Source organism: Salvelinus namaycush, unplaced genomic scaffold (assembly GCF_016432855.1).
Source record: "Salvelinus namaycush isolate Seneca unplaced genomic scaffold, SaNama_1.0 Scaffold661, whole genome shotgun sequence".
NCBI classification, from domain to species: Eukaryota; Metazoa; Chordata; class Actinopteri; order Salmoniformes; family Salmonidae; genus Salvelinus; species Salvelinus namaycush.
The window spans coordinates 61,546-78,393 of NW_024061377.1; the positions used below are offsets into that span (position 1 = coordinate 61,546).

Below are 16,848 nucleotides of genomic sequence, written 5' to 3' on the forward strand. Positions count from 1 at the left end.
TGTTTGTTTAACATAATAATAAAATGAATATTACTAATGTAACCCACTGTAAAGACTGGGTTTAGTTGATTGTGTTGCACTGCTCATGTCCGCGTTCTGGAACTGTCCGCGTCCCCGTACAGAACTGTCCGCGTCCACGTTCGGTGTGGCGCCAAGCATATTGTCCGGTTACGCGCAGAGTTGGCTGAGGTGATCTTGGGGAATAACGACGGAGTTCACTACAGTGTTGAGACACCGAAGTTCAGTGTTCAATTAGCTTTTTTCTTTACGGTCAGGGACAGTATGAGTGTAGCCAGATCCTTTTCACTCTCTGTCCTTGTTTCATTTTGTGGTTCACCGGATTCGTCATTTTCATCGAGACGAGGTACAGAACGACCAGCTAGCTAGCCAAGCTAGTCGGTACAGCTAGGTAAACTAACTAGCTACTATACCAGCAGCATCCTAGTTAACTTAGCTAACAATATATAATTCTCTCGTTGACGGATGCTGGCTACCTCTGTCCGGTTCTCCTCTCTTCACTAGATGGACGGTAACTTTAGTGTTTAACCTCTCTGCGTCCAAGGACCAATCTTTTGAATATTATTTTCAGGGCGCCTCAATAGCAGGTATTGAACACCGGGTAAATAATCACTAGTCAGAGCCTCAACCTCAGTATACATTCATTATAAAAAAACATCTTAATATCTGATATTGCGAGTAAACAACCTCGGAATAGAAAAGACAAGAGTGCGTCTTCCAGCCCACCAATAAATTACATAATTCAACCCTCCCGGTTAGTAAATGTACCTCAACATGCCACCGGAGAAGGCAGAGTAACGACACCAGCCTTTTAGCGGGCCTGACTACAACGCTCGCGTCGCTAAATTAATTTCGTTATTAAAAATGACACACTGCGCGCGCCAACGAGCGTCTAGAAGTCAGTTCTATTTGTGACGCAGTTCGCGCTGCATCTCCTCATTGGTTTATAGAAGCAGGTACCCACGTGCCATCTCCTCATTGGTTTATAGAAGCAGGTACCCACGTGCCATCTCCTCATTGGCTTATAGAAGCAGGTACCCACGTGCCATCTCCTCATTGGCTTATAGAAGCAGGTACCCACGTGCCATCTCCTCATTTAGCAAAAAACATAACTTAACATAAACATAACTTCTTTAAACAATAAAAGCTAATTTACGAACATTTCTGAAAATGGATATATAGCTTTTAGGAATGAAACTGTTCTTATGTTTCCCCATCTGAGCTCAGAGTAGATGAGAGATGTAATGTTTGTCTCTGTTGTGTTGAAGTCCAATCAAGCAGGAGAGACCAGCCTCCCCTGTACCCAGCTGTGTGTCCATGAAGAGTGACAAGTCTATGGGTCGTCCTATACACTTTAGAGAGGGAGACTTTTCTACTGAACAAAGGTAAGAAGAACTCATGGGTCATGGTCAGTGAGTTAAACAACACTGTATCTAGTCATTTCTCTCCCATTTCCCCATTTATTTTTGTTGCTTTCATAATCCATAGGCTAATCCTTATGTCCATTTCCATAGTCCTAAAACAATATTGTGTGTGTGTGTGTGTGTGTGTGTACTCCCTGGATGAGGAGATGTAATCTCATGTTTTGTCCACAGAAACCAACAGGAGAGATCAGAGTCAGAGATTCTCAGTGGTCAGTCTTCCCAGAGTCATCAAACAGACCTGGCCTCCATATTCAGTGTATGTGGTCCTGTTATGTATATTTGTTTTTGTTAACCTCAAGTAAAGTTGATCTGTCAATCATTCATTAATGTGTTAATGAGAAACATTTATTCTCTTGCTTAACTCATTTACTTAATTTATTCCAGATGCTTGAAGAGAAAATTATGACATTTGTGAGGAACGAGCTGAAGATGTTCAAGAGGATTCTTAGTCCAGAACTCCCAGAAGGCTTTGAGAGTCAGAAGCAGGATAAGAAAGTGGTGGATGCTGAAGATGAGAAGCAGGAGAGCAGTGCCAGAGAGGGGGCTCTGAAGATCACACTGCACGTCCTGAGGAAAATGAACCAGAAGGAGCTTGCTGACACACTGGAGAAATGTAAGATCTGTCTGCCTCATGTTGAATGCTGTTTTATAACATTTAAAAGCTGTAGCTAAAGTACAGCTAAAGTAGCTGTGTAACTCAATGATATTGTAGCAGCCTTAACACAACACCTAGTGACCTCATCAAGTAGCAGCAGGGATGTGTTGTGGTGACTAATTTAGAGAGAGAGAGAGACAACATTAATAATACCATCAATAATACCAATAATAATAGAATCAGTCACACCAGTCTGTAATGCATTATGAAAACATTTACACATTTATACAGTCAGTTAAGAGAAGAAACTTCTTCTGGCTGCAAGCCCGACGTCGGCTCACCACCAAATACAAAAAAGGACAGACATTTTTCACAGCACAGGTAGCATGCACAAAACCAAAATAACTAACCAAGAACCAACCAAACTAACCAAGAAACAACTTCATCAGATGACAGTCTTATGACATGTTATTCAATAAATCTATGTTTTGTTCGAAAAATTTGCATATTTGAGCTATAAATCAGTTTTACATTGCAGCTACCGTCAGAAATGGCACCGAAGCAGCCAGAGTAATTACAGACACCAACGTCAAATACCTAAATACTCATCATAAAACATTTCTGAAAAATACATGGTGTACAGCAAATGAAAGACAGGCATCTTGTGATTCCAGCCAATATTTCCGATTTCTTAAGTGTTTTACAGCAAACACAATATAGCATTATATTAGCTTACCACAATAGCCAGTAACACAAGCCATTTACCAGCAGCAAAAGTTAGCGATCGTAACAAACCAGCAAAAGATATATAATTTTTGACTAACCTTGATAAGCTTCATCAGATGACAGTCCTATAACATCAGGTTATACATACACTTATGTTTTGTTCGAAAATGTGCATATTTAGAGCTGAAATCAGTGGTTATACATTGTGCTAACGTAGCATCTTTTTCCCACAACGTCCGGATATTTTTCTGACACTCACATATTCTGACCAAATAACTATTCATAAACATGACTAAAAAATACATGTTGTATAGGAAATGATGGATACACTAGTTCTTAATGCAATCGCCGTGTTAGAATCCTAAAAATAACTTCATTACGACATCCAGCTTAGTTATAGCGAGAGAGTGCCCAAAATCTGGGCGCAAACTACTAGTACAACATGTTCGACAGATATATGAAATAGCATCATAAAATGGGTCCTACTTTTGATGATTTTCCATCAGAATGTTGTACAAGGGGTCCTTTGTCAAGAACAATCGTTGTTTGGATTTAGAATGTCCTCTTCTCCAGTCAATTAGCACGGAAAGCTAGCCAAGTGGCGCAAAGCTCTCCTTCCTGAACATATGCAGACAAAGCAACACGCCTAACGTCCCGAAAAAATTTCAATAATCTAATAAAACTATATTGAAAAAACATACTTTACGATGATATTGTCACATTTATCAAATAAAATCAAAGCCGGAGATATTAGTCGTCTATAACGACAGCTTTACAGAAGGTAATACCAGGTCACTTCTCGCGCGTTCCAGAAAACAGGAAATTGGGGTCATGCCAAGAGCTTTTATTCGACCTCAGATGATGTTATACACTCCATTTCTTCTCTCACTGCCTGTTGACATCTAGTGGAAGGCGTATGAAGTGCATGTATACTAATAAATATCAAGGACATTTATAGGCAGGCCCTAGAACAGAGCATCGATTTCAGATTTTCCACTTCCTGTCAGGAAGTTTGCTGCAAAATGAGTTCTGTTTTACTCACAGATATAATTCAAACGGTTTTAGAAACTAGAGAGTGTTTTCTATTCAATAGTAATAATAATATGCATATTGTACGAGCAAGAATTGAGTACGAGGCCGTTTGAAATGGGCACCTTTTATCCAGGCTACTCAATACTGCCCCTGCAGCCCAAAGAGGTTAATAGAATAAATGATTATAATCTAAAACTTTATAACAGTCCTTCAATACTGTAGGCCTTAAAACAGACGTAATATTAAAATCCTCTGTGTTATTTCTTCATTCAGATGAGCTTGCTGTGATTTGCCAACGTGAACTCAAATCTAATCTAAAGAAGAAGTTTCAATGTGTATTTGAGGGGATCGCTAAACAAGGAAACGCAACACTTCTCAATAAGATCTACACAGAGCTCTACATCACAGAGGGTGGAACAGGAGAGGTCAATAATGAACATGAGCTGAGACAGATTGAGACAACAACCAGGAAACAAGCAAGACCAGAGACTGCAGTCAAATGTAACGACATCTTCACACCCTTAACTGGACAAGACAAACCTATCAGAACTGTGCTGACAAAGGGAGTCGCTGGCATTGGAAAAACAGTCTCTGTGCAGAAGTTCATTCTGGACTGGGCTGAAGGAAAAGCAAATCAGGATGTCCAGTTTGTATTTTCATTCCCTTTCCGGGAGCTGAATTTGATGAAAGAGGACAAACACACTTTCATTGAACTTCTCAATCACTTCTCAATGGAAACCAAAGAATCAAGAATCTCCAACTACGACAAGTACAAAGTTCTGTTCATCTTTGATGGTCTGGATGAGTGCCGACTGCCCCTAGACTTCCAGAAGAACAAGATCTGTTGGGACGTCACAGAGTCAACCTCAGTGGATGTTCTGCTGACAAATCTCATCAAGGGAAATCTGCTTCCCTCTGCTCTCCTCTGGATAACTACCCGACCTGCAGCAGCCAGTAAGATCCCTTCAGTGTGTGTTGACCAGGTGACAGAGGTACGAGGGTTCAATGACCCACAGAAGGAGGAGTACTTCAGGAAGAGATTCAGTGATGAGGACCTGGCCAGCAGAATCATCTCACACATAAAGACATCAAGGAGCCTCCACATCATGTGCCACATTCCAGTCTTCTGTTGGATTTCTGCAACAGTCCTTGAACACATGCTGGAACATAAGAGAGAAGAGATGCCCAAGACTCTGACTGAGATGTACACACACCTTGTGGTGTTTCATACCAAACAGAAGAGTGAAAAGTATCTTGGGAAAGAAGAGACAGGTCCACACTGGAATAAAGAGAGCATTCTGTCACTGGGAAAACTGGCTTTTCAACAGCTTGTGAATGGAAATCTGATTTTCTATGAAGAAGACCTGAAAGAGGCTGGCATTGATGTCAGTGAAGCCTCAGTGTACTCAGGATTGTGCACACAGATCTTTAAAGAGGAATGTGTGGTGTACCAGGACAAGGTGTACTGCTTTGTTCATCTGAGCATTCAGGAGTTTCTGGCTGCTGTATATGTGTTCCTCTCATTCATCAACAACAATGAGAATCTAATGGACAAGCTGCAAACAAACGACGACCCTGAAGTTACTTTCTACAAGAGTGCTGTGGATAAAGCCTTACAAAGTGAGACGGGAAACCTGGACCTTTTCCTCCGCTTCCTTCTGGGCCTCTCACTGGAGTCCAATCAGAAGTACTTACGAGGTCTACTGACAAAGACAAGAATCAGCTCACAGAGCCATGAAGAAACAGTGAAGTACATCAAGGAGAAGATCGGGGAAAATCCCTCTCCAGAGAGGAGCATCAATCTGTTCCACTGTCTGAATGAACTGAATGACCATTCTCTAGTGGAGGAGATCCAAAGCTACCTGAGATCAGGAAGTCTCTCAAAACCCAAACTGTCACCTGCACAGTGGTCAGCTCTGGTCTTTGTGTTGCTGACTTCAGAAAAGGAGCTGGATGTGTTTGACCTGAAGAAATACTCCAGATCGGAGGAAGGTCTTCTGAGGCTGCTGCCAGTGGTCAAAGCCTCCAGAGCTGCTCTGTGAGTAAATAAAATGACATATTAGAACTAATCATCAGGAAGAAATATTCAGTTTAGAGAAAAATATGTATTATAATATGTATATGATATTGTATTGAAAAACATATTGAATAAATGCATTAATTTTCACATTAGTATAACAAAATTACCATACAATTCTAGGAGATGGAAGATGAATCTATATGTTGTTTTGGATAATTAACCAAATGCATCTGCCATTGTCCTTCTACACTACTGGTGTTAAATCAACAGTGTGTTTGTGAAGTCATGATGATCTCTTTGTCAGGCTGTCAGGCTGTGGAGTCACAGAGGAAGGCTGTGCTTCTCTGGTCTCAGCTCTGGAGTCAAACCCCTCACACCTGAGAGAGCTGGACCTGAGTAACAATGACCTGAAGGATTCAGGAGTGAAGCTGCTCTCTGCTGGACTGGGGAATCCCCACTGTAAACTGGAGACTCTGAGGTCAGTATTCCTGTAGTTGGTCAACAAGTGATAACTGTTCACCAGATCCACATGTGTTTACCAGACACACATAGTCCACACCATATGTGTTTGGACAGTGAAGCTAACAGTTTTACATTTGGTGTTATGCTCCAGCATGTTGGATTTGAGATAGTATGTTTCATATTAGGCGACAGTACAGAATGTCACCTTTTATTTGAGGTTAATGGTGAGAGGTTAGCATGTTTTGTTGTAGCCTCTGTTATTGGTAATGGTGAGAGGTTAGCATGTTTTGTTGTAGCCTCTGTTATTGGTAATGGTGAGAAGTTAGCATGTTTTGTTGTAGCCTCTGTTATTGGTAATGGTGAGAGGTTAGCATGTTTTGTTGTATCCTCTGTTATTGGTAATGGTGAGAGGTTAGTATGTTTTGTTGTAGTCTCTGTTATTGGTAATGGTGAGAGGTTAGCATGTTTTGTTGTAGCCTCTGTTATTGGTAATGGTGAGAGGTTAGCATGGTTTGTTGTATCCTCTGTTATTGGTAATGGTGAGAGGTTAGCATGTTTTGTTGTAGCCTCTGTTATTGGTAATGGTGAGAGGTTAGCATGTTTTGTTGTAGCCTCTGTTATTGGTAATGGTGAGAGGTTAGTATGTTTTGTTGTAGTCTCTGTTATTGGTAATGGTGAGAGGTTAGCATGTTTTGTTGTAGCCTCTGTTATTGGTAATGGTGAGAGGTTAGCATGTTTTGTTGTATCCTCTGTTATTGGTAATGGTGAGAGGTTAGTATGTTTTGTTGTAGTCTCTGTTATTGGTAATGGTGAGAGGTTAGCATGTTTTGTTGTAGCCTCTGTTATTGGTAATGGTGAGAGGTTAGCATGGTTTGTTGTATCCTCTGTTATTGGTAATGGTGAGAGGTTAGCATGTTTTGTTGTAGCCTCTGTTATTGGTAATGGTGAGAGGTTAGTATGTTTTGTTGTAGTCTCTGTTATTGGTAATGGTGAGAGGTTAGCATGTTTTGTTGTAGCCTCTGTTATTGGTAATGGTGAGAGGTTAGCATGTTTTGTTGTATCCTCTGTTATTGGTAATGGTGAGAGGTTAGTATGTTTTGTTGTAGTCTCTGTTATTGGTAATGGTGAGAGGTTAGCATGTTTTGTTGTAGCCTCTGTTATTGGTAATGGTGAGAGGTTAGCATGGTTTGTTGTATCCTCTGTTATTGGTAATGGTGAGAGGTTAGCATGTTTTGTTGTAGCCTCTGTTATTGGTAATGGTGAGAGGTTAGCATGTTTTGTTGTAGCCTCTGTTATTGGTAATGGTGAGAGGTTAGCATGTTTTGTTGTAGTCTCTGTTATTGGTAATGGTGAGAGGTTAGCATGTTTGTTGTAGTCTCTGTTATTGGTAATGGTGAGAGGTTAGCATGTTTTGTTGTAGTCTCTGTTATTGGTAATGGTGAGAGGTTAGCATGTTTTGTTGTAGCCTCTGTTATTGGTAATGGTGAGAGGTTAGCATGTTTTGTTGTAGTCTCTGTTATTGGTAATGGTGAGAGGTTAGCATGTTTTGTTGTAGCCTCTGTTATTGGTAATGGTGAGAGGTTAGCATGTTTTGTTGTAGTCTCTGTTATTGGTAATGGTGAGAGGTTAGCATGTTTTGTTGTATCCTCTGTTATTGGTAATGGTGAGAGGTTAGCATGTTTTGTTGTAGTCTCTGTTATTGGTAATGGTGAGAGGTTAGTATGTTTTGTTGTAGTCTCTGTTATTGGTAATGGTGAGAGGTTAGCATGTTCTGTTGTAGTCTCTGTTATTGGTAATGGTGAGAGGTTAGTATGTTTTGTTGTAGTCTCTGTTATTGGTAATGGTGAGAGGTTAGCATGTTTTGTTGTAGTCTCTGTTATTGGTAATGGTGAGAGGTTAGCATGTTTTGTTGTAGCCTCTGTTATTGGTAATGGTGAGAGGTTAGCATGTTTTGTTGTAGTCTCTGTTATTGGTAATGGTGAGAGGTTAGCATGTTTTGTTGTAGTCTCTGTTATTGGTAATGGTGAGAGGTTAGTATGTTTTGTTGTAGTCTCTGTTATTGGTAATGGTGAGAGGTTAGTATGTTTTGTTGTAGTCTCTGTTATTGGTTATGGTGAGAGGTTAGCATGTTTTGTTGTAGTCTCTGTTATTGGTAATGGTGAGAGGTTAGTATGTTTTGTTGTAGCCTCTGTTATTGGTAATGGTGAGAGGTTAGCATGTTTTGTTGTAGCCTCTGTTATTGGTTATGGTGAGAGGTTAGCATGTTTTGTTGTAGTCTCTGTTATTGGTAATGGTGAGAGGTTAGCATGTTTTGTTGTAGTCTCTGTAATTGGTAATGGTGAGAGGTTAGTATGTTTTGTTGTGGCCTCTGTTATTGGTAATGGTGAGAGGTTAGTATGTTTTGTTGTAGCCTCTGTTATTGGTAATGGTGAGAGGTTAGCATGTTTTGTTGTAGTCTCTGTTATTGGTAATGGTGAGAGGTTAGCATGTTTTGTTGTAGCCTCTGTTATTGGTAATGGTGAGAGGTTAGCATGTTTTGTTGTAGTCTCTGTTATTGGTAATGGTGAGAGGTTAGCATGTTTTGTTGTATCCTCTGTTATTGGTAATGGTGAGAGGTTAGCATGTTTTGTTGTAGTCTCTGTTATTGGTAATGGTGAGAGGTTAGTATGTTTTGTTGTAGTCTCTGTTATTGGTAATGGTGAGAGGTTAGCATGTTCTGTTGTAGTCTCTGTTATTGGTAATGGTGAGAGGTTAGTATGTTTTGTTGTAGTCTCTGTTATTGGTAATGGTGAGAGGTTAGCATGTTTTGTTGTAGTCTCTGTTATTGGTAATGGTGAGAGGTTAGCATGTTTTGTTGTAGCCTCTGTTATTGGTAATGGTGAGAGGTTAGCATGTTTTGTTGTAGTCTCTGTTATTGGTAATGGTGAGAGGTTAGCATGTTTTGTTGTAGTCTCTGTTATTGGTAATGGTGAGAGGTTAGTATGTTTTGTTGTAGTCTCTGTTATTGGTAATGGTGAGAGGTTAGTATGTTTTGTTGTAGTCTCTGTTATTGGTTATGGTGAGAGGTTAGCATGTTTTGTTGTAGTCTCTGTTATTGGTAATGGTGAGAGGTTAGTATGTTTTGTTGTAGCCTCTGTTATTGGTAATGGTGAGAGGTTAGCATGTTTTGTTGTAGCCTCTGTTATTGGTTATGGTGAGAGGTTAGCATGTTTTGTTGTAGTCTCTGTTATTGGTAATGGTGAGAGGTTAGCATGTTTTGTTGTAGTCTCTGTAATTGGTAATGGTGAGAGGTTAGTATGTTTTGTTGTGGCCTCTGTTATTGGTAATGGTGAGAGGTTAGTATGTTTTGTTGTAGTCTCTGTTATTGGTAATGGTGAGAGGTTAGTATGTTTTGTTGTAGCCTCTGTTTTTGGTAATGGAGAGAGGTTAGCATGTTTTGTTGTAGCCTCTGTTATTGGTTATGGTGAGAGGTTAGCATGTTTTGTTGTAGCCTCTGTTATTGGTAATGGTGAGAGGTTAGCATGTTTTGTTGTAGTCTCTGTTATTGGTAATGGTGAGAGGTTAGTATGTTTTGTTGTAGTCTCTGTTATTGGTAATGGTGAGAGGTTAGTATGTTTTGTTGTAGGCTCTGTAACTTTCTCACTCATTATTATTTATGATTCATTCATGATTTTTCTTAATCATTGCATCATCAGGGTTAATTTAGAAACATGTTATCTAATCACTTAGACAGAAAATGACTCCAGTCACCATCCACCATTTTAAACACAACCAAAACAAACTGCAAATGCTTCATTTTTGATTATTTTGATACAAATACTCAACTTTAATACACTGAGTAAATTTGTCAGAATACTAATGACTTCTTCAAATGGGGGGACTAGATACATAAAGTGCTTTCACTTCTAAATGGAGAAACAGATATGTATTCAAATATCCTCAAATAAAAGGTGACATTATATACTGTCACCTCATATGAAACATTTGATCTGAAATTTAAAATGCTGGAGCATAGAGCAATACTTTGATATTTTGTCATTTCTAATAATGATACATTTATTTATGAACAGATATGTCAGGTTTTCATTCATTTTTCATTTACAAATAGATATGGCAGGTTTCAGGACACTGATATATCTGAATATGCAGAAAAAATATACAGCCAAAGAATATCAGTGTGATTTTAATATGATTTGACTCTTTGCAGGCTGTCAGGCTGTCTAGTCACAGAGGAAGGCTGTGCTTCTCTGGTCTCAGCTCTGAGGTCAAACCCCTCACACCTGAGAGAGCTGGACCTGAGCTACAATCACCCAGGAGACTCAGGAGTCAGACTGCTCTCTGCTGGACTGGAGGATCCACACTGCAGACTGGAGAAACTCAAGTATGTAGAGGGTTTATGTCAATGTTCATATCAGACATGTTTGACTTATCAGGCTGGTTAAGACTAACATTCTGACCACCACTTGGACAAAGTTATATACTGACTGTGTGTGTCCAGTGTGTGTGTGTGTGTCCAGTGTGTGTGTCATGTGTGTGTCATGTGTGTGTGTCCTGTGTGTGTGTGTGTCATGTGTGTGTGTGTGTGTGTGTGTGTCCTGTGTGTGTGTGTGTGTGTGTCCTGTTTGTGCTTCCTTTCACACTGGACACAGTTTTCACACAACTGGACTGTGTGTGTCATGGGTGTGTGTGTGTGTGTCATGTGTGTATGTGTGTGTCCTGTGTGCGTGTGTATGTGTGAGCCCAGTGTGTGTGTGTGTCCTGTTTGTGCTTCCTTTCACACTGGACACAGTTTTCACACAACTGGACTGTGTGTGTCATGGGTGTGTGTGTGTGTGTGTGTGTGTGTGTGTGTGTGTGTGTGTGTGTGTGTGTGTGTGTGTGTGTGTGTGTGTGTGTGTGTGTGTGTGTGTGTGTGTGTGTCCTGTGTGTGTGTGTGTGCCCTGTGTGTCCAGTTTGAAACACACTAGACTCATACACACACTGGACACACACACACACACACACACACACACACACACACACACACACACACACACACACACACCCATGACACACACAGTCCAGTTGTGTGAAAACTGTGTCCAGTGTGAAAGGAAGCACAAACAGGACACACACACACACTGGGCTCACACATACACACGCACACAGGACACACACATACACACATGACACACACACACACACCCATGACACACACAGTCCAGTGTGTGTGAAAACTGTGTCCAGTGTGAAAGGAAGCACAAACAGGACACTCACACACACAGTGGACACAAACACACACACGCACACAGGACACACACATACACACATGACACACACACACACACAGGACAGACACACACACACTGGACACAAACACACACACGCACACAGGACACACACATGACACACACACACACAGGACAGACACACACACACTGGACACAAACACACACACGCACACAGGACAGACACACACACACACACACAGGACAGACACACACACAGGACAGACACACACACACACACACACACACACACACAGGACAGACACACACAAACACGCACACAGGACACACACATGACACACACACACACACAGGACAGACACACACACACACACACACACAGGACAGACACACACACACAGGACAGACACACACACACACACAGGACAGACACACACACACACACACACACACACACACACACACAGGACAGACACACACACACAGGACAGACACACACACACACACACACACAGGACAGACACACACACACAGGACAGACACACACACACAGGACAAACACACACACACACAGGACAGACACACACACACACACACAGGACAGACACATGACACACACACACACAGGACAGACACATGACACACACACACACACACACACAGGACAGACACATGACACACACACACACAGGACAGACACACACACACACAGGACAGACACACACACACAGGACAGACACACACACACAGGACAGACACACACACACAGGACCGACACACACACACAGGACAGACACACACACACAGGACAGACACACACACACAGGACAGACAGAGACATAACATTCTTACCAATGCTTGACCGTGTGTCTGTGTGTTTGTCTCCAGTGTGTCCAGTGTGTGTGTGTGTGTGTCCAGTGTGTGTGTGTGTGTCCAGTGTGTGTGTGTGTGTGTCCAGTGTGTGTGTGTGTGTCCAGTGTGTGTGTGTCCTGTGTGTGTGTGTGTGTGTGTGTGAGTTCAGGTGTATCCCTCAATGACTGTCTGTTCTTCTGCTTACCGCTACAGTGTGGAACATGGTGGAGAGAACAGAATGAAACCTGGACTTAGAAAATGTGAGTGTTGACTGCTGTGAAGAATATGACTAAGAATAAGTCTTAATTCAAGTTAAGTCAAAGTCAAAGACCACCATCATTACTTACTTGGTCATATTAAATATCAGCTGTAGTTCTACAGAAGCAGAAATCAGGGAAAAAGAGTTGCTTTGACAATGTGTGTGTGTGTGTGTGTGTGTGTGTGTGTGTGTGTGTGTGTGTGTGTGTGTGTGTGTGTGTGTGTGTGTGTGTGTGTGTGTGTGTGTGTGTGTGTGTGTGTGTGTGTGTGTGTGGCGCGTTCATGTTAAATAAGAAATGTGTGTTTGTGTTCATGATGCATACAGGTGCGTGTGTGTGTGTGTGTGTGTGTGTGTGTGTGTGTGTGTGTGTGTGTGTGTGTGTGTGTGTGTGTGTGTGTGTGTGTGTGTGTGTGTGTGTGTGTGTGTGTGTATGTTAGAAATGTGTGTTTTGTCTTCATGATGTATACAGGTATGTGTGTGTGTGTGTGTGTGTGTGTGTGTGTGTGTGTGTGTGTGTGTGTGTGTGTGTGTAATTAATGGGAACTAGTGTGTTTTATATTACCATACAGTATAACATATGATCATTCAACAAGTCTCAAGTTACCTTAACTTCTCCTTTTGATACCTAGAAACATCTACATTAAATGAATTAGTGAAAAGTGAGTTAACATTCTAATGTGAATGATGATGATTTCTAATATTGTGTCTGGTTTCATCCATCAGATGTCTGTGATCTCACACTGGACCTAAACACAGTAAACAGACTCCTCTCTCTGTCTAAGGAGAACAGAAAGGTGACATGTAGGAGAGAGAAGCAGCTGTATCCTGATCACCCAGAGAGATTTGAGGACTGTAGACAGGTGCTGTGTAGAGAGGGTCTGACTGGGCGCTGTTACTGGGAGGTAGAGTGGAGTGGGAGAAGGGTTGATATAGGAGTGACATATAAAGGAATCAACAGGAGAGGAGAGGGTAAGGACTGTTGTCTTGGATGCAATGACAAGTCCTGGAGTCTGTTCTGCTCTGACAACAGTTACACTGCCTGGCACAATAATAATCACACTACCATAGACGTCCCCTCCTCCAGCTCCCACAGAGTAGGAGTGTATCTGGACTGGCCAGCCGGTACTCTGTCCTTCTATAGAGCCTCCTCTGACACACTGACCCACCTGATCACATTCACCTCCACATTCACTGAGCCCCTCTATCCAGGGTTAAGGGTTTATTATGATTCCTCAGTGTCCCTGAAATAACACACACACACACACACACACACACACACACACACTGGACTCACACACACACACACAGAAACATACACACTGGACACACACACTGGACTCACACACACACAAACACACACACACACACACACTGGACTCACACACACACACACACACACACACACACACACACACACACACACACACTCACACTCACACTCACACTCACACTCACACTCACACACACTGGACACATACACACACACACACACACTGGACACACACACACACACTGTACACACACACACACACACACTGTACACACACACACACACACTGGACAGACACACACACACTGTACACACACACACACTTGACACACACACACACACACACTGGACACACACACACACACACTGGACACATACACACACACACACTGGACACACACACATACACACTCACACACACTGGACACACACACATACACACTCACACACACACACTGGACACATACACACACACACACACTGGACACACACACACACACACACACACTGGACACACACACACACACACACACACACACACACACACACACACACTGGACAGACACACACACACTGCACACACACACACACTTGACACATACACACACACACACACACACTGGACACATACACACACACACACTGGACACACACACACACACACTGGACACACACACACACACACACACTGGACACACACACACACACACATACACACTGGACACACACACACACACTGGACACACACACACTGGACACATACACACACACACACACTGGACACACACACACACACTGGACACATACACACACACACACTGGACTCACACAGACACTGGACACACACACACTGGACACAAACACACACACACTGGACTCACACACAAACACACACACACACTGGACACAAACACACACACACTGGACTCACACAGACACTGGACACACACACCTGCTGGACACACACACACTGGACTCACATACACACACGCTGGACTCATACACACACACACTGGACACACACAGACACACACTGGACACACACACACTGGACAAACAAACACACACACACACTGGACACACACAGACTGGACACACACACACACACACACACTGGACACACACTGGACACACACACACACACACACAAACACACTGGGCAAAGACACACACACACACACACACTGGACAAACAAACACACACTGGACACACACACACACTGGACTCACACACACTGAACTCACACACACACACTGGGCAAAGACACACACACAAGCACACACTGGACACACACACACACACACACACACTGGACACACACACACTGGACACATACACACACACACACTGGACACACACACACACTGGACACATACACACACACACACTGGACTCACACAGACACTGGACACACACACTGGACACAAACACACACACACTGGACTCACACAGACACTGAACACACACACCTGCTGGACACACACACACTGGACACAAACACAGACACACTGGACACACACACACTGGACTCACACACAAACACACACACACACTGGACACAAACACACACACACTGGACACACACACCTGCTGGACACACACACACTGGACTCACATACACACACACTGGACACACACAGACACACACTGGACACACACACACTGGACAAACAAACACACACTGGACAAACAAACACACACACACACTGGACACACACAGACTGGACACACACACACACAAACACACTGGGCAAAGACACACACACACACACACACTGGACAAACAAACACACACTGGACACACACACACACTGGACTCACACACACTGAACTCACACACACACACTGGGCAAAGACACACACACAAGCACACACTGGACAAACACACACACACACACTGGACAAACACACACAAACACTGGACAAACACACACACACTGGACACACAAACACTGGACAAACAAAAAAACACACACACACACTGGACACACACACCTGCTGGACACACACACACACACACACACTGGACTCACAGACACAGACTGGACACACACACACACACACTCACACTGGACACACACACCTGCTGGACACACACACACTAGACACTCACACACACACACACACACACACACACACACATGCATGTCTTCCTATAATTGTGACAATAACACTGTTAAAATACCAATGTGATCATTTGTTGTCTTTTATGTTGAATAACAAATTGTATAATTATATATGGACATACGCTCCATAGTTGTACAAGTATACAAGGATATATAGTACTTTTCATAATAAAACATACTTGAAACAAGAAAAGCCTGTTAATTGTGAAAACAGTTTGGTTATTGATGTTACGTTTCCTCTGTCAGGTTGACGTTAACCTGCGACTGGTTGAAACATGAAACAAATATGAAATGAAATACAAAACAATTAAATATGTGAAATAGAATTAAACAAATTGTACAACAGATTTGTGATGCAGGGTTACTATAGCAACAGAGTTCTCTCTCTCTCTCTGCTCTCTGCTCTCTCTCTCTTTTCTCTGCTCTTTCTGCTTTCTCTCTGCTCTCTCTGTTCTCTCTCTCTGCTCTCTCTCTGCTCTCTCTCTGCTCTCTCTCTCCCTCTGCTCTCTCTCTCCCTCTGCTCTCTCTCTCCCTCTGCTCTCTCTCTCTCTCTGCTCTCTCTGCTCTCTGCTCTCTCTCTGCTCTCTATCTCTGCTCTCTCAGACTGCTCTCTCTGTTCTCTGCTCTCTCTGCTCTCTCTGTTCTCTCTATGCTCTCTCTCTGCTCTCTCTCTCTGCTCTCTCTCTGCTCTCTCTCTGCTCTCTCTCTGTTCTCTGCTCTCTCTCCCTCTGCTCTCTCTGCTCTCTGCTCTCTCTTTTCTCTGCTTTCTGCTCTCTCTCTCTCTGCTCTCTCTCTGCTCTCTCAGCCTGCTCTCTCTGCTCTCTCTCTTTGCTCT

The 16,848-nt window shown here is 42.6% G+C and overlaps 1 protein-coding gene across 1 annotated transcript; it reads left to right on the forward strand.

The window, feature by feature from the left end:
- Nucleotides 1-1,835: 1,835 nt before the first annotated feature.
- LOC120042370 (NLR family CARD domain-containing protein 3-like) lies at nucleotides 1,836-13,866 on the forward strand (the record flags this gene model as incomplete). The annotated part of the gene is made up of 4 exons (XM_038987198.1): nucleotides 1,836-2,055; nucleotides 4,069-5,833; nucleotides 6,120-6,279; nucleotides 13,351-13,866. Coding segments are annotated over 4 exons (2,661 nt in total), but the record flags the coding sequence as incomplete, so codon positions are not given.
- Between the last annotated feature and the right edge of the window lie 2,982 nt (nucleotides 13,867-16,848).